At 43.5% G+C, this 13854-nt stretch overlaps 1 protein-coding gene across 1 annotated transcript in view; it reads left to right on the forward strand.

Annotated features, from left to right (window-relative positions):
• Positions 1-755: 755 nt before the first annotated feature.
• Positions 756-13854, forward strand: part of LOC127071221 (hemicentin-2) — a 79137-nt gene continuing 66038 nt past the window's right edge. The window contains exon 1 of the mRNA XM_051010258.1: positions 756-1463. Coding sequence (XP_050866215.1) covers positions 1409-1463 — 55 coding nt within the window. The 5' untranslated portion in view covers positions 756-1408. The remainder of the gene's footprint in view (positions 1464-13854) is intronic.

The raw sequence follows: 13854 nt of genomic DNA on the forward strand, positions 1-13854 counted from the left end.
TACTTATATCTTTCAGAATTAACAAGGACGTCAAGCTGGAAACGACGAGTAAGAGAAGATGGAAGTTTTTATCGACGGTGATTATCATTATCAAAAGGTAAATAATCTAGTTAAATAGATCTGTTTAATAATTGCAACGACGAGTCCGAAATTCTCTTTCACTGTTCGAGTTCGATCGTATTAATTCGATCGATTAGATAAAGTGACTGGGTAAGCTTTGCCCCGTTAATTTTGCAATTATCGCTGCGCGCAAATTATATTATCGGTCTTATTGCGTTAGATTATTTTGAGATGCGAAATTAAAATCGAACAAATATCTTTCGTAATAATATTTTCGTCTTTGGTATAAAATTTTCGAGAAAAGAATACTCTTTTCGTAGGAATACTCTTAACGAGTAAAGAGAAATAAATGAAAAAACTGTCGTAAGATCGCGCATAAACGCGTTACACGAGAATTAAGAAAGATCATAGGATCGAAGCGTCCGATAAGCAAGAGATTTGAACACCCGTCTATCGGGCGTCTAGACTCGATTAGGAAGTGTGTGTACGTGCTATGCGCGCGCGTACTATAACAAAACCATAAGTCTAGCCGATGAATTTATTGTCCTTTTGGCAAGGTGGCGCGCGCCTGCGATTCGTACTAAATCGCAAATTAGTAGACAACGAAGAAGGTGTATGGAGGAGGGATAGGAGATTGGTCCAGGAGGACAGGGGTAGAGGTGGTTCGTCGCGGTCATCAGAGGGGTCGGAAACGTCGGAGCGCGCCAGTCGAAGGCGAGACTTCGCTCGCGCAGCTTGTCTTCGTTTTCTCTCGCAAAGCTCGTTCCTTCCTTCCTTTTCTCTCTCTCTCTTTCTCCTTTATTCGTTCGTTTGTTCGTCCGTTCGTTCGTTCGTCCGTTCGTTCGTCCGTCCGTCCGTTCGTTCGTTCGTTCGTTCGTTCGTTCGTTCGTTCGTCCGTTCGTCCGTTCGTTCGTTCGTTCGTTCGTTCGTTCGTTCGTTCGCTCGTTCGATCGTTCGTTCGTTCGTTCGTTCGTTCGTTCGTTCGTTCGTTCGTTCGTTCGTTCGTTCGTTCGTTCGTTCGTTCGTTCGTTCGACATTCGACGTTCGGAAGAACGACCAACGCTGACGTCTTATTCGAGTTAATCTTCGACGAGGAAGAAACTCGTTGTTTTCCTTATTAGTTGATACAAAGTTTGAAAAAATTGCGACGCTAAGCACAGGAAAATTTACAGCACGACTCCGCCACGTGGAGACGCGTGCTAAAGGATTTACGCTTGGAAGAAAAAGCGATTAATTTATTTAAGAAAGAGGATAGCAAGAGGAATAGAAGAAACTGGATCGATTTAGATCTCGAGATTTTTTTTCTAAGAAAAGTCCTTTCATGTAGAGCCTTCGGACAAGGATCGCAATGATGCACCGTCGACGATCTCTCTTGTTTCTCGTGCAGACGGTGTTTTTAGCAGGTGAGTCCCACATACGTCTAGATCGTTTAGATTTATTCCATTTAATTCCTCATACTTTTTCCTTACCGTACACGGAACGGAGGTAAAAACGTTTTTCGTCTTTTCGTCAAGGCGCGCATTTCTGTCGCTGCACGACAAACGAAACATATTTTCCGCACTGGAAGACGAAGTTTCAAATAGATCGAAATCTCGTGATTTCAATATGCGTTGCAGATCGCATCGTAGAATTATACGTCCGCGTATAGTTGTATCGTTTGGCTTTTTTTCTTTTTATTGGATCTGCCACGGACCAAGTTCGATTTAAATTCGTCGACTACTCGTATCGATCTTATCGTTAGGAAAAATACGAGCGTTCGTGCCGCAGATTAGATCTGCGTTTAATCCGTTCCGATCGTCGGACGTTTCTCCGTCAGTTACCGCGTAAGAGATGTAATATCCCGCTACCGTCCGTTGTATATAGCTAAGTGTTATATTTGTAATATGACATCGATGTTATATTTATTTTGTATCATATAAGATAAACGATAGCCGAGGCACGATGGTACCGCGTAATTCGATAGATTTTTCGTTCGTAAACATCGAAGCTTTCCCTTACGTTATTTCGCCGAATCGACCGTAATCGGACTCGCGGTGGAGCTTCTATGTCAAACGAAATTTAGCATTCGTTTTGTGACTTTGTACGAGTCGGTATAATGTTTGAGAGAGGGAGGGGGGAGAAAGAGAGAAATACACATTTGGGAAAAGAGAGAAAAAAGAGAAACAAACACTAGTAAAAAATGTAGCTAGCAGCAACCCACTTTTTTCGCTATCAATCATCCTCGCGATGTTTGGATGGATGGGAAAAGGGAGAGGAGGGTCGAGTGGAAGGGTTTTGCTTGATACGGGCTAGCGTTGATAGAAAATTCACCGATGGAAATTCGAAGGAGCAACGAGATACGTATCGAATAAGTTTCAGGAATCGTTTATCAAAGTTGAAAGAATTTTTTTATTAGTAAAACTATTTCACGAGAGGCAGAAGCAGGACTTTTCGCATTTTCGAACGAAACTTCGGGTTCGAAGATCACCGATCTTAAAGTAAATTTTTAATCGTCCGAGCGTATGGCGTTTTGATTCCTTCGACGATCATCGCGGAAATAATTTGTTGATGGCGGAAACGCATCAGTCTGGTGTAACATCGAAATTTTGTTTCTTCTTCTAAGAGTAATCTCCTGGAGTTCGTCGGCTTAAAAGAAGATCAAGATCGATTAGAAAAGATCAAATCGTTTTTCGACTTTTAACGCAAAACGTCATTAGAGTCCGGTCTGTCGATCGATCCGCGATACGCTGTTTCGTCGTATTCGCGTTTTGCGTTTATCGGTCTAAACGATAAGAAGTCATCGCGACGCTTGCGTTCACGTTCTCATTACTGCTCGACGTACATGGCTTTCTTTCGCGCTCCATCGTACGTACGTATCGCGCGAGACGAACGCCGATCTTTCAGCTTCGCTTACCTGTGCAGATATATCGGGGATTAGCTCGCGCGGGGGCGCGTACAACAAGTGCATAAGGGAGAATTCGTGCACCAATCTCGTTCTTTGGACGCTTCGACTGTCGACCGATCGAACGATCGACCACCTATCGATCTTTCCTCTCTAATTCGGCGAACTTGGAACCGAGGTAATCGAGAGAAGCGAACTTTTTCAAATTTTCGATTAGCGGTACCGATATCGATACTAATTCCTTCCTTTCCCCCCGAAGGAACGAACGTACTTTTTCTTTTTTTTTTTTTTTCGCGCAAGATCTTACGTCGTCAACGTAACGTTGTTTTTTTAATCGATCCTAAAATGATTTCGCGTAATTCCTTTCCTTCGTCGAAGATACGTTATGTCCAAAGTATTCTTTTCTATTTTCCTTTTTTCTTTTTTCCCTTTTTTTTCTTTTTCTTTTTTTTGAAATCGTTATCAAACGTCCCGCTTACGAGACTCTTTTGCCAAGTTAATCCGTTTCGTTTCATAAAGTTTCGGTCGTCGTTATTCGAGCTAATTCGAGTACGCACGCGCGCATTTTCCGAACCGCCATTCGTGTCTCCGCATATTTTTTAAGTCATGATTTTGGGACAAACGTTAACTCCGTTGCGCGCTTGCGTTCGTACTACGTCGACGTATATTCTCGCTTTGTTTCGTGTGAAACCATCGCGGTCTATGCATTTTAATCATAGTTCATTTGCGAGGGAAAGAATTATGTTAGACAGTGTGACGTTACGTTAATATAAAGTACAACGTGGAAAAGGAAAAAAAGAAGGTAACCTGGACCAAAAAGTGTCATTATTATTCGACCAATTTTTGAAATTAGGGCATTTTAATTATTCCGTTTTCTTCCGCGATGAAATTTTACGGGCTAGATCTTACGCGATAGACCGAATCTATACGTTCATCGGTCCGTTTATGGTTTAGGTTCGTGCGAACGATTATCGAACGTGTGATAATTTTGACGGTTATCGAGCGGGATGATCATCGTCGTTCGAATTCGTCGTCGCTCACGTTCTTCGTTGTTTGCAAGAAGAAGGATAGAAATTTCATCGACTGTATTTTTCCGTTCGTCCCCGGTAAGGTGATTATTTCTTTCGCTGTCAACGATCGGAGGAGTCTTTGAATTTCATGAAATCGTTATTCACGTCCGGGTTTACTTCGGGATCGATACTAGTCTATGATGACGTCTCTTTCTCTTACCCTTTCTCTTTCATCCTTCTCTTCACTGTTATTTTTTCTCTCGTCGCCGAACGATTAATTTCAACGAGCCGCGCCGACTGAATTTTAATTGATACGAAGCACCGTACCTTCGCGGTTTAGCACGATCTTAACGAATTTAACGATCCGCGCGTTTCCTCGTATTCGAGATATTTTCACAAGAGATCCGTACTACTTTTGTCTTTTCAACCACGTGCTCTTCGTCGGACCGTACACGCGGAGAAGAAAGACACGGAAAGAGGAAGGAAAGACATTTCTCTCGAAGAAGAAACGACGATCGGCCGTTCCCACCTCCCGAGTCCCGTCCGCTGAATATGCATGAAACAATCGCATATCTCATGCAATTAGCCGAAGTAAATCTTTTTGCATTTTCTCTCGTCGTCCATTTCTCTCCCTCCCTTTATATATATATATACACACCCACACAAGTACGCACACCCATCCTACGCGCGTTAGGTATATCTCCATCTCTTCTTTCTTCTCTCTCCCGTTTCTATGGGCCAACGAACGAACGACCGACCAACGAACGAACGAACGAACGAACGAACGAACGAACGAACGAACGAACCAACGAACGAATGGACGGCCGAACGAACGAACGCTTGGAAAAGTTCGCTCTAATCAGAGCGCATTTGTAATTTCCACGGGCATTCGTCGTCGATGCAAATTGCATTTTGAACATCGCGGACGGACAGGCCGATTCGTCGCCCGATAAAATCACGCTCGTTGTTCTTCGTCGTTGTACTTTTTGTTTCTACGTGCTATCCGAGTCTAAATACGGAAAGAACTTGGCGAATACGAGCTGCCGCTTTATCGCGTATTACCATCCGCCTCGCCTTTTACGACTATCATAAAGTTTCTAAAGCGGCACAAACAAGCCGAGTTGGTATCCTAAAAATGTATACATATTTTACGGTAACTCGCCTTAAAGCGTACATACATATCCTCTTTACGACTCCCATCATTTATATCGTAAAAGACGAAACTATATACCGTTTGGTTTAGTTACTCTTAATAAGAGCCAACTTTGATTTTTAATTCAATCGCGAACGAAACTTTTTTCACGCTTTCAAATATATTTTAACGTTTAATTGAATTTATATGATACCATCATACATCTCTTTCTCGTTTATGATATTAGGAATTTATCTTACAAACAAGTATCAGCCAATTTCGGCTTGGAGTTAAAAGGCCAGGGTGTGCTTTCTTTTCTTTCTCTCTTCTTACAGTATCACGCAGAGCGTTAGGAATGTACAGTGGCGAACTTATTTGTAAGGGATGCGACAGAGATTTAATAACGTTGGACATTCGGCTAGAAAATATTTTATTGATTCCGCAAATATTTTCGTAGCGTGACGAAGCAGGTAGCATCGGGCTTTTTTTCCATTTTTTTTCTTTCTCTCGACGGTTCTCTTTTTCTTCGTCGCTTGCTTAAGAGATAGAAAGGACGAAAGAGGGAAAGCACTCGGCGTCTCATCTTGGATGTGTTCTCAGGAAACATCGCGAACGACGGTAGCTCGACGGAGACTGCGTTAAAATCTACTTCTTTTCGCACCTCGTTGTTTCTGTTAACCAAGATTCGTTCGTCCAAAGAAAAAATAATAAGACGATCGACGGTTAAAATAACGAACGAACTAGTTGCTCCTAAGAAAACCATTTCTCGCAAGCTTCCTCTTTTAATATTTTTGTAATACGTAATTGTCGATAAAAAATAAGAGATATAAAAATAATGGAAAAAAGAGGTCAAAAAATTCTCCCAAAGTAGAACTCGAGGAAGTTGGCCAAAGCTCTGATGGAAAAGTAAAAGTGGCACGAACGAAAGGCAAAGCGAGAAAGGAAAATCGAAAAGGTCGACTCACCAGGAAGAAGCGACGGAAGAAACTAGTACGCTTCGTAAAATTCGCGAAAGCTTCGATTCTATGGAGGTTTCAGTTTTCCGAAAGACTGTTCCTCTTTCTTTTTCTTTTTTTTTCGTCGTCGTCGTCGTCGTCGTCGTCGCGAAAAAAGTCCATCGGATTACGTCAGGATGGAACCGGAAGTTCCTTTTGGATCCGCGAGTCGCAAAGCACCGAGCTTGCCTCGCTCGGTGCCGAAAGTCTTTTAGAAGTTCGATTGAACTCGACAGAGCGGCGCGTGCTGGCAAAACAATGGTCGTAGGAAAATGATACCGTTATGAAGACGGATCAAATGAAAACGCAAGGAGACTTGAGAATTTAGAAATTCGAGGAAGCGCGTGTCATCTCGTTCTATTCCTTCTATTCTTTCTATCTCTCTCGATCTCATTCATTTAATGCCGTTGTGACGTCGAAACCGATAAAGGGCGGCCCTATTCGCGAGGAAGAGAAGCAAAGTTTTTCTTTTGTCTCACGGTACGATGCCATTAAATGGAGCGTGTCGCGTCGTTCTCCCTCGACGGAGTCGCTCCTGATGAAATGGACACGCTTCTATCGCTGAACAGAAACGGGGGCGTGAGAGAAAGGGAGAGGCGGGAGGAGGAGAGGAGGGAGAAAAGGGAAAGAGCTACGGGCGTTGTCTTGCTATTTCGTTAGGACGAAGAGTTCGAAAGTTCACGAGTTCGAATCCCGTGAATTCCAACTGGAAACACTAGTCTTTCTTCCTAGTATCGTCGAAAGATCGTTTCCAGTCACGCTACTTTCCTTTCCGAATACAATTTTCGTTCGTCTTACGTCGGATCGTTCAACGTCGACGCGCGTGAGATTTTTACATATTTTACGACGACAGGATGCTTCCACTTTTTTATTTTCCACTCGAGTCATTCGGCGATTAAACGACGGTTATCCAGCTGGTAACCGTCTCGACGAGCGTTTAAGAGAATTCCATAAAAATTTAAAAATGGCAGTGCGCACGGGAGTACAAAGTAAGAGCTATCACTGCCGATTTGAAAGTCTAAAAGAGAATTACTTGTTTATGAGAAGGCGAGGTCCGAGCTTTTCACCGCGATACACAGCAGCAGCACCTGTTGGAATACAAAGCCAGTGGAGTGCAGTCATCTCCGCTTTCGTTCGTAAATAAGTGAAAGATGTTAACGACCGACTGCAGTAATCCTTTAAAAGCTTTTCTAAAAGTACGGATTTCTATTATAATTCACGTAGCCTCTTTTTTCGTCGAGCGACAGATACATCTTTATACCGGCGAACGAAAGAGGGACAGTCGCGAACGTACATTCTCTTGGCAACAACGACTTTTCTTTCAACTTGCTCGATCGAGTAACCATCAAAGACCAGCCATAACCGTGCTAGAGGATGAAGCAGAAAGACAAAGCGTACAAACTTCGTTAAAATAAAATTAATCGAGTTCGATCGATCGTTTTTTCGATTTCCGATAGAATTTATCAAATGCCAAGTTTATGTATTTGCTTGTTTGCAAAATCGATTTTCGTTCGGATTGTAATTGTTTTACAATGCGCGATGTTGTATCTCGATCGTTTTGTCAATTTAATCGTAACGAGGACGTGCCGAGGAAACCATTTACCGATCTACGGACTTTCCTACCAATTGATATTCCATCGTTTTTATTCCTTTGCCGCGTTACAAGTCGAATTCTCTTTAGAGGAAAAAAAAAAGAAAAAGAAAAATCTGCGATGATGTATTTTTATTGCACTATCACGTAGCGTTCTATTCGACTTATGTCGGTCATAGATCCTCTCTCTCTACGAGCGCACGTACATATTTACACTCGAATGCACGATTACGCTGACAAAACTATCGGTTTCACGCTTTTCTACTTTGTATCGTAATCCGCGGGTATGTGTGCGAATCGAAGATATCAAAGTCACAGGTGCGTGTATACACTCGAAAAGATGGTACTCGTACGTGATAACAACGTGATAGAAACGATAAATGTCCTTACAGTGAATAAATTCAAATCGATCCGCTATAAAACAGTTTGGCACTTTTTTACGTTTCTCGACGGTTTTACGAGAAAGCTGCTACAACGATCCAGCGATCGATAGGACGTTGTTAGGAAAATAAGACGAGTAGGTCGATCGCGACGTCTGATCTGTCTCTCTCTCTCTCTCTCTCTCTCTCTCTCTCTCTCTCTCTCTCCTTTTGATTTCGAAGATTCTCGGTTAACGCTTTCTTAGGTCAAGCACCGGTCGATGAAGTTCCTCCTCACCGTCGCGATCGCTTCTATGCTTTTCCACGATAATTATGTCGTCGGGCGAGGTACACGGAAGGACTAACATAACGATCGATTTTCCATAATTTAACTTCGCACCGCTAATCGATCGACGTAAGACAGAATTAGTTCGCTCCCTCTGGATGCTTGGAATATGTCGGACGAAAGGTTCGTGGTCGGTCGATCGGCCGGTGGAGATTCTTCGAACGATTAACCTTTTTCCTCGATTTATCCTTTTTGCGGTAGAATTTCTATTTTATGACGTCATTCGTAGAAGAGAGATACAGAGAAGCAAGCAGAGTCGTCGGACTGGATCGAGTCCGCTGAAACGAGTTTATATGCGAGAGGAAAGTTTGTAGCTGCGTCTCTCTCTCGCCCTCTCTTCTTTGCCAGCGAATGGCTGCTAGCTTCCATGCACCCTGTCATAGTTTATTCGTTTCCATGCACCCTGTTTGCTTTCAGCTCGCAACAGCTGCAGCACGTAGCCTCGCTCTACTCTCGCACTTTCGTCGAGAATTACGACGATTTGGAAAAATCGCGTTTGCATGTTTAAGCCAACCGCGAACTCTTCTCGTCCTTTCGACGAAAGGCACTCTCCGTGGCCTTTCAGCGATTCGCCTTTTCGGTCACCACTTTCGATGTAAATTATATCGAAACGCTTGTTGTGCGCTTGTACAACGAAACGAATTACGATTGCTTTCGCTCGAAACTTTTATTTTTCAAAGGAAATACGAAGTAGGCACAGGAAGATGTTTCGTTTCGATGCGATTGTTTTTCGTATCTATGTAAAGGGATGAAAAAAAAGTATGTGTATAGAAAAAGAGAAAAAAGTAAGAAGAGGAGACGGAGAAAGTTTTCCACTCTCGTAAAAGAAATTTACGGAGGATCGTACGTGTCTTTCGAAAGCCGCAAGACTTTGGAGCATTCCTCATAGGAAGGATACCGTAGAAATCTGATTTATAATTCGGATCGTGGTAGGGAATTATTAATGCGAAAAGTTTGCGACGATCGGATCTCGTCTGCCTTCGAAATCGTGCGAGACGATGCCTCGTGTATGGTCTTCCTTCCCTCTTCGTTTTAAGAAGTAAAAAGAGGGGAGAAAGGACAAGATGAAAAAAAAGTAAACTGGGAGGAGTAAAGAAAAAAAAAAGAACAATATCTCGTGGATGTTTACGGTAACGCGGACCGAATTCTTCGATCGAATCCGGATATTGCCGTCTGCTAAGAATTTTCCAAGTCGAGTTTGTACTTACCTTCGAAGTAGCGCGAGCATAAACGTTCCGACGGCACACTTGTAGAGTTTTGTCGTTCAACTTCCTACCCTTTCTCTCTCCCTCTCTGTCTGTCTCTCTGTTCGTATATGCGAGTCATCTCCCGTTTACGGTACGTTAGAGTTTCTCAAGATTTCGCTCGACCGAAAGTAATTAAATCCGTGGTATAGCAAATTCTATCCTCTATTTCTATATGCGAAGTAATGAAATTGCACGTAATATGAAACAGATGCTCCTTGTCTCGGAGAAATTCAATACGATATCGATATCGGTCCTCGAAAGAAATTGAGCGAAAAAAGCGATTAAAGACGGAGAAAATTTTTTTCTCTGGATACATCATCGTTTGCCGGTGATCGATTTTCCCTCACAATTTTCAGTTTCATCTACGTAATCACGATGCCACGATAAATAACGTTCGCGTTGCACTATATCGAAAGAGCACCAGGCATTTAGTATCGTCCCTATCGCTCGCGTTCGTCTCTCGAACAATGGAGTAATTAAATTTTGATTAATCGATTCGTTCCTTTATGCAGAAATGATCATTACGGCGGTCACTGTTGGCCCAGCGTATACCGTATATATCATATATTATATACGCACGTATATATATATATATATATATATATACACACACGCGCGTATTTGCATAGGTGCACACGCGCACGCACAGAGGCGCGAATGTACCGATTTGACGCGAGATCGTGACTCCTAGTGAAAAATGTGTGGACGATTCGTCGGCGAGTCAACGGACGAGTCCGAGCTTGCTACCCGTTAAAAACATATCGATTCTTGGTGTATATCGTAACTTGTTAGTTATCGTAACATTTTGTTACAACCGTCCTTTAACGGAAAAGATATGGAAGAAGAATTCGTCGGAATAATCAGTTTGATCGATCAAGCTTTTTTTCTCATCCGTATCAGGCAGAGTCTTTCCTTTTTCTTTCTCCTTTCCTCCTCTCCTTCCTCGATCCTCCGTCCTCGCGCAACGACGAATATCTTCTCCCTTTGGCGAGTTCCACTCTCGCTCTCTCTTACTTGGGGGTTTTACCTCGCCGAATCAGCGAACGTGGATAAATGCCACATAATCCGACTGCCTCTGATTGCTTCGTGGCGGAGCCGAGGTTATCGTCAAATCCGCATGGAGACCTCCATGTCTGGTATTCGGTATCGAGCTCGATGTACATACATAGTTAACTCAAAACCTAGGCCACCGCATAGGATGCCAGATCGAGACGCGAACGTTCGTCGAAGAAGAACGAACGTTCGTTTTATTCGTTCGTTTTCGAGGGGGTGGAAACATTCTGAAAATGTATTCGGTTATATTTTATTATTTCGCGATTCGAAAAGACGAGAGATATGGTAGAATCGAGGGCGAATCGATAAATGGAATAAACTTTCCTTTTTTCCCCTCTTTCTTCTTTTTTTTGCAGATCGTATTTTTATACACCTACGTAGGTACACGGATATCCCGGCTACGCGTATATAATATATTCTGTGAGAAAAAGTTAAAAAATATAGGGACAATATATTTCGTACTGTCGCATCCATTATCAGTACATATTCCGTATTTTCGTTTCGTCGGGAGAAAGAGAGCGGTCGAGAAAGATTATTATGCGGTTACCCGATGAGCGCGGGCACGAGCTAGAGACGCGCCCGTCGAGTTTCTCTCAACGGAGCGAACAGAGAAAACGGAGAAAGTTGCTCCTCCGACGTACGGTCGCGAAAATATTTCGAGAAGTCACGGCATCGTAATTAAAAGTGCGCTCCGTGGTCCCATCGGCTTAAAGCTTTTACCGGCTAATTAAAATTTTCCCGAAACGGCACGGCATAGAGATTTTTTTCTCGGCCGACGAGAATGAGAACCGGCAGAAAGCCACGGAGAATCGAATGAAATAAGCGAACGTCGTATTTTTGCGACGACAATCGAAGACCTTCTCCGTTTTCTTTCCCGTATCCGTCGACAGCGTCTGCGCGCACGGTAACGGAAGATTCTCGGAAAAGTAATTGCTTTTGGGGATTTCCTTTTCTTCTTTTTCTAATCGCACCTAGGAAATCTAAAATCAATCACACGTATAATAAAGTTGTCGAGGTGCTTTCTCTAAAGGCTGTTTATAGAGGAACGTACGTATCCACGTACAACGTCCGCGAGAAAGAGCCGAGAAATAAAATTGTCGGGGAAATCCCTGAGGCGAGACTGAAAGAGCGGGATAGGGGAGGGTAAGGGGGCGGGGAACACGACTCGTTCAAAGCTCGCGCTAAAAGGAACGTCCGGAATTGGTTAATTGAATCCTTTCTAGTAGCTCGTAACGGCGGAAATTCGCATGACGCGTATTTGCCGAGTTTCTGCGAATCAATCGTCCGCCCTCGCAGCGTATCTGATATCGATGGATAAACAGTACCGAGAAATTTGTTTTTTCGACGAGTCGAACTCTCCCTCGATCGAACGGCACGCAAACGTTTTCCCGAAGGAGAGAGAGAGAGAGACATTTCGTTAGAAAGCATCGGCATAGAATCGGTCCAGCGGAGATACTTTTAATGCACAATATTAGAATCGAGTCGGTACGAGCGAAGGATCAATCGCAAATTGAAGGGAACGAAGGAATCGAAGGACCCTGCGAAGAAGAGAGCAAAATCGGTCGCTCCGGTCGCTTTCGTCCGTCGATTCGGGCGATCGGACGGACGAGACGGCGTCCTTTCGAACAAATCGTAGGGTCGATCGTGGGGTCGATCGTGGGGTCGATCGCAGAGCTCGCTCGAAAACACGTATGTAGCTAGAAGGACGGTACGTCGATTATCGAAACGTCTGTTTTCCGATCGAGCGATTATTCGTGCCAAACGACGCATTCAGAACACGTGTTCGCGCTCGCACTTACACGGTTATACGGCGCGAAGCGACGGTGGTTGGCGGGTAAGCTCATTGTATGCCATTGATTTCGCTGTTGGAGGATAAACTGGCTAATGATTCTCGCCCGAATGAAATTCGATTCCATTAAAACTTCCATACGAGCCAACGGCAACGGGACTTTTTCCCACGATGCTATTCCGACTCGCGTTCGCACAGTCTTCAACGTAGTATTCATCAAAATTTATATTTCCATCGAATATAGATAAATGTAGATAAATATATAGATATTGTTTATCGAAAACAATATTACCCAACGACAATAAGCAATGCGAAATGGCTTTACCACACGTCGATGTTCTCAATCGACGATCGATCTTGGCTAGAGGATAAACGATTTTAATTCGGTCGATCCCGGTAAACCGGTAGGTCGATCAAAATCTGATATCCCGGTGGGCCAATCGGCATTGCGTTCGCGAGCGACGTCGCGAGTGTTATGTAAATTTTTATCGATACGCCTGTCCCGCATTTCCCCGTCCATCGGGTGTTGTCCACCCTCTCGCCTATCTCCTTCGAATATCGATCGCTGTTAGCCTTTTTCTGTTATTTCGCTTCACAAAATGCCGCGAATTAAAAGGAATTAAATCACGGCCGTGGCGTTCGAATTTGAATTTTTTTTCCAAACGGAATCGCGACCTTTCCCAAAGCTTTTTTCAACGAAACCTTCAACGTTTCGACGAAGCACGTCGATTCAAAACTAAACGAAACGTCGACGGTGGAACGATAGGCTCCGCATTTTTTCGCGATTCGAAACGTCAAGCTTTAAGATTAACGATGGCTTCGTTTTATTGATAAGCTACCAGCTTTTTGCCTCTCTCTCTCTCTCTTCTTTAAAACGAGTAAAAGCGGATACTCGCCGAGGAAGAAATCTACCCCCCCCCCTCTCTCTCTCTCCTTTTTTTTGCCTTCGTAGAGCTTGGTAGGAAATCAATCGTGAGCAGTACGTTGTGTTTCTTTTCTCGTTACTTCCTGACGAGGAAACTGCTGCCATAAGGTCTCGTTCGAGGATACGGAGTAGTAATATGAAAGAAATCCCCGAAGGTGGATATCGTCGGCGGTGGCCGTTTTTCCTTCGAATCCAAGTACCAACCCTCTTTATCTCTCGACGTTCATCCCGTGGGGATGCAAAGTGCGAGTCAGTCGTCGGATCGATTTCAATTTGGGCTACGAATTCCAGCCGCGAGAGAGTTGGACGATGAGAGAGAGAGAGTCTCCGTCCAACCGTAATTGAATTAAAAGATTGTCGCGAAGAAGATAGGCAAGAAAAATCACCGAGCGTGGAAAGAAAGAGAAAAGGAAAATCGATCGAGGGACGTTTCGATTTTTGATTTTATCGAGACTCCGTTATTATT

This window comes from Vespula vulgaris, chromosome 21 (genome assembly GCF_905475345.1).
Source record: "Vespula vulgaris chromosome 21, iyVesVulg1.1, whole genome shotgun sequence".
NCBI lineage: Eukaryota > Metazoa > Arthropoda > Insecta > Hymenoptera > Vespidae > Vespula > Vespula vulgaris.